The sequence below is a fragment of the Conger conger genome, chromosome 1 (genome assembly GCF_963514075.1).
Source record: "Conger conger chromosome 1, fConCon1.1, whole genome shotgun sequence".
Lineage (NCBI taxonomy): Eukaryota > Metazoa > Chordata > Actinopteri > Anguilliformes > Congridae > Conger > Conger conger.
The window spans coordinates 83,863,925-83,874,416 of NC_083760.1; the positions used below are offsets into that span (position 1 = coordinate 83,863,925).

Genomic DNA, 10,492 nt, shown 5'->3' on the forward strand with positions numbered 1-10,492 from the left:
TCTTGCTTTGTCCAAAATCACATTCCCACCAGCTCTGATGCACGTGTTACTTATCCAGTCACTTCATGTTATTCTTCTGAAACTAAACAAGCCTGTAAATATTGGTATTATGTTGGGGTACCATGGCAGGGATTGCTCTACAGCTTGTAGTTTGTTCTGCAGAACACAGTCCATGACTTGGCCTTAAATATGGTCAAACAATTTGTTTTTTTTCTTTGTCCATAAACATCTAATTATCTCATGAAACAATATATGATATAATGTATGATATACTATGTAATTCAGATTAGTCATAATTGGTGCAGTTTTGAGGCTCTCAGTTCAATGTGTGCTAAACCCGGCAGTGTGGCATGGAAATTGGAATGCTCGGAGTCTACTGTATGCAGAACAGACTCAGAGCATTCCATTCCATTTTCCATATGCTTAGCCCTTATTCCATGCCACAATTGTGCCCTTTGTGTTAATTTAGAGGAAGATAAAACCCAGGGTTTGCATAATGCATTGCCTAATGCATTTTTGTTTAGTGGTTTGCTAAGAGCATTTGTTTACTGAATAGCCTTTTGTAAGTGAGCTCAGAGAACTGTCTTGATGACAAATTATTTGTCATTCTTAATGTCATCCTGTACATTAACATTATTAATTTATTTTTAGTCTTAGTAGACTAGTAATGCATATTGTTTTTTTGTTTTGTTTTGTTTTTTGCACGTGAAACAATAATAAACAACAAACAAACATAAATAACTGCCCCGCATCTGTCTGAAGCCCCGTCTCCGTCTGGACATCCATCTGAAGCCCTGCGTCCGTCTGAAGCCCCGCGTCTGTCTGAAGCCCTGCGTCCGTCTGAACGTCCATCTGAAGCCCTGTGTCCGTCTGAAGCCCCGTGTTTGTCTGAAGCCCTGCGTCCGTCTGGACGTCCATCTGAAGCCCCGCAACTGTCTGAAGCCCCGCGTCCGTCTGAAGCCCTGCATCCGTCTGGACGTCCATCTGAAGCCCTGTGTCCGTCTGAAGCCCTGTGTTTGTCTGAAGCCCTGCGTCCGTCTGGACGTCCATCTGAAGCCCCGCAACTGTCTGAAGCCCCGCGTCCGTCTGAAGCCCTGCATCCGTCTGGACGTCCATCTGAAGCCCTGTGTCCGTCTGAAGCCCCGCGTCCGTCTGAAGCCCCGTGTTTGTCTGAAGCCCTGCGTCCATCTGAAGCCCCGCAACTGTCTGAAGCCCCGCGTCTGTCTGAAGCCCTGCATCCGTCTGGACGTCCATCTGAAGCCCCGCGTCCGTCTGAAGCCCCGCGTCCGTCTGAAGCCCCGCGTCCGTCAGTCACCTGTACTTTCCCAGTTTCCCTAATTTTTCCTGTTGCGCTGATCATCCCTATACCTCTGCGCTCTACCTTCCCTTGTTTCCACTCACCCTTCCGCTTTTTGTTTTCCCTCATTTATATCGCTGCCCCTCACCTGTTCATTATTTTCTGTTCCTCAGTTCGCACAACTGATTCTCATTTCCCCTTGTTATCGGTTCTATATATACTTGTCTGTTTCGTTTGTTTCCCTACCCCGGTTCAAGCCTTATTTTCCATCCCTGGTTTCCTGTCTGTTTTTCTGGTTCTGATCCCTGCCCAGCTTGGTACTTTCCCTTGCTGGACTGTCTACTGGTTTTATACAACCGTGTATATTCCTGCCTTCTTCACATCATCCCTGAGCCTGCATTGGTTTTTCTGTCCCGTATCTTGTCAGGATTGAAATAATAAATCTAGAACTTCCTATGGGTCTTTAGTAGGGCTGGCCCGAGTAATTAGAAAATTCTACTATTCGTTGGTATTCAAAGCTCAGTCTTCAGAAGCTTTTTTTTGCAACAAAACTATTGGCAAAAGTATCTTAAATTGCAATACATTTTGTCAGCAAATTAGTATTTTTTTTTAGATATAGCAATTATTATTAATACATAGAAAATTTGGTAAATAGAAATTAAAAGCTCATTTTGGATAGGCCTAATGCATCATTAATTGGTGCCACGCATCCACTTTGCCTCAGAGCTGCTTGAATAGGCTAGCTGAAGATGCCAAAGAAATCAGCAGAGTAAATGGTAGGCATCTATATTGCGTCTTTATCCAAAGCGCTGTACAATTGATGCTTCTCATTTACCAATTCATACACTCTCACCAACGGCAATTGGTTGCCATGCAAGGCACCATCCAGCTCATCAGGAGCATTTAGGGGTTAGGGACACTTTGACACAGCCCAGGTGGGGGATCGAACTGGCAACCTGTGTGAACATTTTAAATGATCAGCTCAGTAGCCAAATATGCAGATATTGCTTGTTTCCTGACGTTAGGCCTATTTTGTTTATTTCTAATACAGACCGTTTCATTTATTTATTTTAAGCCTATTTTATCTCTGTCATTGCACTGTAACACATGATTCTTAGGCTATTCTGTTTGCTATTTATTTGTTTCACACTGTCTGTATCTACATTTACATTTTACATTTTAGTCATTTGGCAGACGCTTTTAATCCAAAGCGACTTACAAGTGCATAGGTTCTACCACAAGTCAAAGCATCACATCCAGAACTAGAAAAATACACCTGGACTGCTGTTCTAAACATATAGTCGTCATCATAAGTGCAATTTTTTTTTTTTTTTTTTTGGGGGGGGTTAGACAGGGATAGGGGTATCAGAAGGGGGGGGTGGGGTAAATCAGGACGGGGGACTAAGGTAGAGTTTGAAGAGGTGTGTTTTGAGTCTTCGTCGAAATAGGGGGAGGGATTCTGCTGTCCTGACAGTGGTAGGCAAGTCATTCCACCACTGAGGAACCAGAACGGAAAACAGGCGTGAACGTGCAGCTCGACCGCCAGGTGCCCGTAGAGAGGGAATCGTAAGGCGACCAGAGCTGGCAGACCGGAGTGGTCTAGCTGGGGAGTAGGGAGTGATCAGGGATTGTATGTAATGTGGGGCAGTCCCCTTAGCAGCCTGAAATGCCAATACTAAGGCCTTGAATCGGATGCGTGCGGCAATAGGAAGCCAGTGGAGGCCAATGAGAAGCGGAGTGGAGGCCATCTATCCTTTATCCTCTGTTGTCTATCGATCGATCGATCTGGTGTATTGAAGCGATTTAAGGTAACGTCAGTGTACCGCCAGAATTGGTGCATGTGCAGATGGAGATTGGCGGAGGTGTCAAAACAAAGCTCTCGTTCTCAAAAACTACTCCTGGTAAAAATGTGAACTTGGTATGGAAATGCTCAAAATACTTTCAGGTTGTCAAACATATGATAAAAAATATATCGGATATTGTTGTCAAAAGATATAGCAAATTTAGGTAAAATATCCTATTCCCACGATGTTATTCTTACCCCCGAGGGCGTGGCTATGGCAGTGATGTTTCGATCTGGGTTTAAATATATGGCATATTTTGGAGCTACTTCCTTTGCTGCACGTGCTACACAGCAGTCGCTTTCAGCTCAAAAGTTACTGCTGTTTGGAGCGCCAGAAATGCAGTAATGCTGCAGTAATAAGTGTAGCATTCCGATTTGAGTGGCGTTCTGTTCTTCATGATGTGATGTAGTTGTGTGGTGTTCGAGGAACTTAAAATAAAAAAATACCATGTGCTCTACCTATTGCAGCAATGACTACCTGCTGTTAAAATAGATGGGCATTTGGGTGATTTTCAGTGAAGTGTTTTCAGTGAAGTAGTCTTCCCTTTCTTTCATATTAGGCTTAAACTGCTGTACTACATATAGGTTGATATTTAAAACAACTGGAAGTTCAAGTAAGAACCTTCATTATTTGCCACTAAAATTGCAGTGTAGCCACAATAAGATCTGCACTCTTTTTGCAGGTGGCTGCCAGGTGCGTTTGGGAGAATATGATAGGTATAATGAGAAGTCTTATTTTTGCCCTGCACCAGTTAATTCGTAAGTTGTAAATTCTGTTTTTTTAAATTTTCTGCTTTTCCACTGTCCAAAATTATCAGAACTCGCACTCCTCACTGCTGATGTGAACAGGAGGCCCATGCCTCCATTTCCACCATATTATAAGAATATGTACAGTATATCTTCCTGAAACTTGGCAAAAGTTCATTATATTTTAAGTATGTTATCAGTAAGATATAAAACTAAATATTGCTCATACATGGTTGACACATTGAGCAATGTATCAAACCTAATTCTGAAGAGCAAGTGTCTAAATGTTTGATTTAGGCATTCAGGTTCCTGTGCATGCAGTATCCATCATATTTGAATACATTGAAACATCAATATTGCTATAAATTAATTCAACTACAAAAATGCCATGTACCTTCTCTATTTGTATGTATGAGTGCGTGCGCTTGCATGTGTGTTTGTGTGCTGCAACATAACTGCCGTCAGAGCTGGTTTAGTATGCGTTGAAGTTTGATCAAAATGCTCATATTGAAAACCAGGAATGTTTAGAATAATGATGAAGTTTGATTTAAATGCTTTTATTAAAACTGAAATGGTTAGAATTGAGAATAAGTGAATAAGTCAGCATGAGCAATTAGAACTGTATGTCTGTTCAAACACATTGAGCTGCAAAGTACAGTGCAGAGAACACTTTATCAAGTGTTTAAAAAGCCATGGCATTGGATAGACCTGTTTTGACTAAGTGATGCCGGTCAAGCAATGTGGGTCTTTCCAGAGAAATGTTTTGAGTTAGTGATCACCAGCCCAATTTGCCTGCATCATTATACAGGCGAAAGGTTAAGACAGCTCAGCTTTCATAGAGTGACAGAAAATATTAAGGCGGGTTAAGAGAGACAATGTGATGTCATATGACAAATGATTGGTTAGCTATAATGTATAAAGTCTAGGATACTTCCATTACATTACATTACGTGGCATTTAGCAGACGCTCTTATCCAGAGCGACATACAACAAAGTGCAAATGAAACAAGAACAAGTGCCAAGAGGACCTGAGAGGACAGTACAGTTCCGAGTCCTAGTGTAAACATACAGAAATTCAGAACCCTTGAAGAGTACAATCAACTTTCAAACTAGCATACCACAGTTGGCAGCTAGAATACAAGAATACAACAGCCAATAAAAACAACAATACCTATACAAGTAACGATATCTATATCTATATCTATATCTATTTCTGATACGCAGGTTTCAGCCCGTATCTCTGCTTGCCTGAGGGACATCCAGAGCTGGATGGACAACCACCATCTAAAGCTCAACCCAGGCAAGACTGAAATGATATTCATCCCTGCTAATACCTCTCCCCATCTGGATCTCTCCATTTCCCTCGGGGATACCACACTCACGCCGTCACCCAGTGCAAGGAACCTCGGCGTGGTGATGGACAGCAGACTGTCCCTTTCCGAGAACATTGCGGCGGTGACCCGGTCTTGCAGGTTCTTCCTATACAACATACGGAGAATCCGCCCCTTTCTCACCCCCTACTCGACCCAGCTCCTGGTCCCGGCGATGGTTCTGTCCCACCTGGACTACTGCAATTCCCTCTTGGCTGGCCTCCCAGCGTCCGCCATCAGACCCCTCCAACTCATCCAGAATGCAGCAGCTCGTCTGGTCTTCAACCTTCCCAAATACTCGCACGTCACCCCCCTGCTTACTACCCTCCACTGGCTGCCTGTCATGGCTCGCATCAAATTCAAAACATTGGTGCTAGCCTTCCAAGCAGTTAAGGGGTCTTCCCCAGCTTATCTACAAAAAATCATCAGACCCTACACCCCTGCCAGACCTCTTCATTCAGCCTCCACAGGCCGCTTGACACCTCCCCCTCTCCGAACCTCCACCTCATGCTCACGACTGCTGTCTGTTCTGGCTCCACGGTGGTGGAACGAACTCCCCGTTGAGGTCAGAACTGTAGAATCTCTCCCCACCTTCAAACGCAAGCTGAAGACACAAATCTTCAAGCAGCACCTCTCCCCATCCCTCCCTACCTCCTTGTGAACCTTAATTGTTGTCTCTGTGACTTGCTTTGTGTATCGGTATTTTTAGTTGCCTAGGTAAGCAGTGTTTTGATAGTTAACTTTGGTCACTTTTGCTCTGTTTGTTTGTTTCTTGTTTAAAAAATAATAATAAAAGAAATAATTGGCCCTCGTCCTTATCTTTGTTGTACAGGTAGCAGTTGAAATTGTACTTCCCTCTAGGGTCTTTCAGCGAACTTATCCCTGGTTATGGATATGCACTTTGTTGTACGTCGCTCTGGATAAGAGTGTCTGCCAAATGCCAATAATGTAATGTAATGTAACATAAGTGCCATTACAGTCTAAGGCTAATCATGGTGATTGTGATTAGAAGCAGCTCGTTCGATTCCTTTAGATAGAAAAGGAAGAAGAGATACCAAGTGGTAGTTCTGGATGATAGAGGGGTCCAGGGTAAGCCTTTTTAGCAGCGGGGTGATGTGGGCCCTCTTGTAGGATGATGGAAAACAGCCAGAAGACAGGGAGGAGTTCACAAGGGAGGTGACAAATGGGGGGATGTCCGGTGTGATTGTCTGGAGGAGAGAAGAGGGGATAGGGTCAAGGGCACAGGTTGTAGGGCGGTGGGAGAGCAGGAGTTGAGAGACATCAGAGTCTGTAAGGGGGGTGAAAGTGGAAAAGGAAGGGATGGACCTTGAGGGGGGCAGGGGCAACAGTTTCCGGGGGTTAGAAGTGGAGTTGTGAATTTGTGTTTGATCGTATTTTACCATGTGCATGTTAAAAAACTATCAAGACCTTACACATTTTTTCTCAAATTCACAAACCTTGAAGGATTTTTCAATGACTGTCAGAGCCCCATCTTTGTCATCTTCTTCCCTAGTTATCTAGCTGACTCTGAATATCACCACCAAAGCTAGTTAATGGTTAAGTTAGGTCATACAAAACCAAAATGAGTCACTAAAAATGTTTAACTGGGCCGACATAAAAAAGGTGTTTGTGGGGGGAAAAGAAATAAACGGCAGACCAAAATTCCTCTTCAAAAATCGCTTTTTGTCAGGGTTGTTTGGGGGGTGAAGCCGATCCAAGCATGTGCTGGGTGCCACCTGCATGTATAGCATTACTGCATTGTCTATAGCATTCTCAGCACCACTGTGCTGCCACACAAAATAAAATCTTGAAACAGCAATCTTTAAATTGTACTTATAAGTAGTTCTGCAGCACCGTTACAACTATATTTAGTGCACAAAATACAAGCAATGACTGCTGACTGACTCCTTGGAGAAGAGAACCAAATATTTTTTGTAGTGTGTTTTGAATATGCATAATGCATATCAATAACACTGTAGGCTATATGTTCAAACAATGTAGGTTATAACGTGGATCACTGAGGTGTCCCTGATGCAATTCTTTAATGTGATTCTACATGACACAAGGAGGCATTTTACATTTTACTAATTTTTATTTCAAAGAGCAAATTAATCGTCTCGCGGTCGTATGCCTCTGCTAAGCAGTCGAATTGCAGTTTACATCCCTGTCTGCGCAAACTAATTTGTGTTACCTATAATGTAAACAACATTAAATGTTTTCTGAATATTTAGTTAAAGGCAGAGAAGTGGAATGATAAAACCAGGAAAAGTATTTGATTAGAAAAAATGTTGTAATCAAATTGAACAAGTTTAACCAACAGTGTATGAATTTATTTTATTTGCACCATCCTCGAGTAGTCGAGGAGGGTTAGGGTGGCTGTGCAGGTCACAGTGCTGCTTAGTTGAAGAGGAAGAAGGAGGCCAGAGGCACCAGGAGGAGGAAGAGGATGCTCTGTCCGATGCGCAGGGCGTTGTTGCACAAGTTTCCCTCACAGCAGTCCCCAATGGCCGCCGCAATCAGGGATCCAGAACAGAGACTTTGGGAAACGCATCCCTTCACCATCCCAACTGCAGGCACTTCAGAAACAATAGGAAGAAAATGTAATTTTCAAGAAATAATATTGATGCATCTGCTTAAAGTTACCCTAGTTACCCTAGGTTAAAAACATTTTTTTAAATGTCTGTGTTAATATTTAACATGGTAATTTGTACTCTTGGTTTTGTGCATTTGGTTTGCCGATCCAGGGTACAGTCTGGCAAACCGAGCGCACAATTTGCAAAACTGAGTGTACGGATTTCAGAATTATTATTTGTTTTACCAAGGGACCTACAGGGGCTCCATTTTAACCTGCAGATTCAGTAACCAATATTTAATATTATTGCAATTCAAATTCAATAACTCCTCCAAATTACTATAGCCATAATAATTTACCAGGTGGACATAAGTTCTCACATGTAAAGGGTAGGAATATGCCTCATCACTAAAAACAGATGTATAATGAATAATTCTGATTGAATGTGGTATTTATTGGTTTCAATACAATACATTTCAGCTATAAGATGTTTTTTACAGAATGGTTTCCTTCTGTCAGAACATTCTGGTTTGCTTCTTGCAAAACAACATCAATGCCCAAATAATTAGTTAATAATGATTGATAATTAATTAATAATGATCAATGCCCATATTTTAGTTACATTCGTGCCATGTCTATTCCCAGCATAAAATTACAAGATAAGATAGTTCTCACATGTGACCATAAAGCAGCGATCTTCACTTCCCTTGCACTCCAAAGTACTTGTGCAGTTATCATCAGCTGCACAGGTGAAACACTTTTTTCCATTGGTGCTGGATTCTGGTAATGCTATAACAGGATAATAATATAATGTGTTAATTCTGGACATTAAGCAAAAAAGAGACTTAAGAAGACGCAGGGAGCTCTACCTTTTCATAACCAAGTTTCATAACAAAGTTAAATGGGAAACATTCAAGTTATGTGAGCTTGGAGTTGATGTCTAATTGTGAATCACCGGACTACCAATAAATCAGCCATTGGTTAATTCAGAGGTAAACCGCGACCTAATGAGGGAAATTAAACCATTGAACAAAAATTTCACTTAGCACCCTGTAATTCTCTTGTCAAAATGTAAATATGGAATATTTACCTGGTGGTTCTTGACTGTTGCACAGGTTGGATTCACAGCATTGGGTCTGAACAGTTGTCATAGAGATTCCAGTGTTAAAAGATCCACTGATACACTGAGCTGGTATGGCGCATGTCTTCACCTTTGTAGTATTCTGGATCCCTCCTAAAGACCAAAAGACAGACGGGTCAAGAAAGATCAAAAATAAAAATCACGATCAACAAAGACAATTTGTCTCCATGTGAAATATGCAACACTGCTGTCGCCGGGAGTTGTATATCTTCAGCCATCAAATAACATAATACAGTGTCACTTATTTAAATGGAGGATGAGTGCATTGATTTTTATATATATTTAAAAAATCTGAATCAAAGCCTGTTACATATAAAACACCCTGTAGGGGACATGGGTTTTTGGTCTAAATCTCATACATTTTTTGTCACCCATTTTATGTCAAAAATCAGGAGTTTATATCATTTGTAATGTGTGTTTCACTTCAAGGCAAGTCTCAACAAGCCTGTTTTTCCTTATCAACCAAACCACTAGACAAAAATAATCTATATCTTGCACATAATTATTTACACATAACCCATGACAAACTGAAAGACTGAAATCCTCCTCATCACAATTCAGATGATTCTGCTTGGAATCACTACAGACTATTGCCTGGAAAAAATGCCTAGTACACATTAGAGGCCATATCCCCTTGGGTGTTTAATCAGCCGATTTAGTAAAGGCTGTTGGTAAAAGAACACCTGCTAGCATGCACATCTTGTCGTCGTTCTAGCTCACCCTCGGTGAATGCTGCTGTGAAACTGGCACATTTGGTCTGGTTTCCTTGACATGTTTTTGTAGTCTGCGAACACGGTCCAGTACCAGTGGCTACACACTCGAAACAATCCAGTGGGTATGCTAAAACATATTTGGAAAAAAACACTTATTTTATTCTTTACAAATATACAGTTGCAGACCCTTCTAAAGTAAGAGCTCATTTCTATGTCACTCTTTATCAAAAGTTCTATTTAAAATCAGGACAATAAACACCAAATATAATATAACAAAATAATTACTTCAAATGAATTTGGCGTCTAAACAGAAGTAGCCAATCTCGCCTAGACTAAAGGCATCTCAGTTTTCATGAACTGAGTGGGTGAATATTTGAGAAGGGCTGAACAATAGTCTGTAGGAGAATACTGTGTTAGACAACGTAGCCTACATGTTAAACTAAATCCCACATGCCATTAATGACAACAATTTCAGTTTACATTATTGCTTTCGAACTGTCACAAGAGCAAGTTTTAGTGGTATTACCTTTGGAGATGAGTGCGCACGTCAGGGCAATGGTGACTAGTTTCATTGTGTCCAGTATTATGCGCGCAATCCATGAAAAACGAGACTGCGACTGCGTTTATATACTGTGAACCTAAGGAGCTTAAAGGCGTGACCCTGGTATAGTTTCAAAGCACTTCTCTGAATAGAAACTTAAAATTGTGCATGTTCCTGTAAATTTGGGCAATCGGTTTCAAACTGCAGAACATCTGTCCTTCAGGTAGACAACACTACTGAACAGGGCGCATTATATCTTATACCGAAT

The 10,492-nt window shown here is 41.5% G+C and overlaps 1 protein-coding gene across 1 annotated transcript; it reads right to left on the reverse strand.

Moving 5' to 3' along the window:
- Positions 1 to 7,382: 7,382 nt before the first annotated feature.
- Positions 7,383 to 10,275, reverse strand: LOC133107973 (ly6/PLAUR domain-containing protein 3-like). The gene is made up of 5 exons (XM_061217340.1): positions 10,210 to 10,275; positions 9,691 to 9,810; positions 8,920 to 9,063; positions 8,505 to 8,618; positions 7,383 to 7,833 (listed from the first exon to the last, which is right to left on the reverse strand). The coding sequence occupies exons 1-5, from the start codon at positions 10,253 to 10,255 to the stop codon at positions 7,655 to 7,657; spliced, it is 603 nt and encodes a 200-aa protein (XP_061073324.1). The 5' UTR covers positions 10,256 to 10,275; the 3' UTR covers positions 7,383 to 7,654.
- Positions 10,276 to 10,492: the final 217 nt, after the last annotated feature.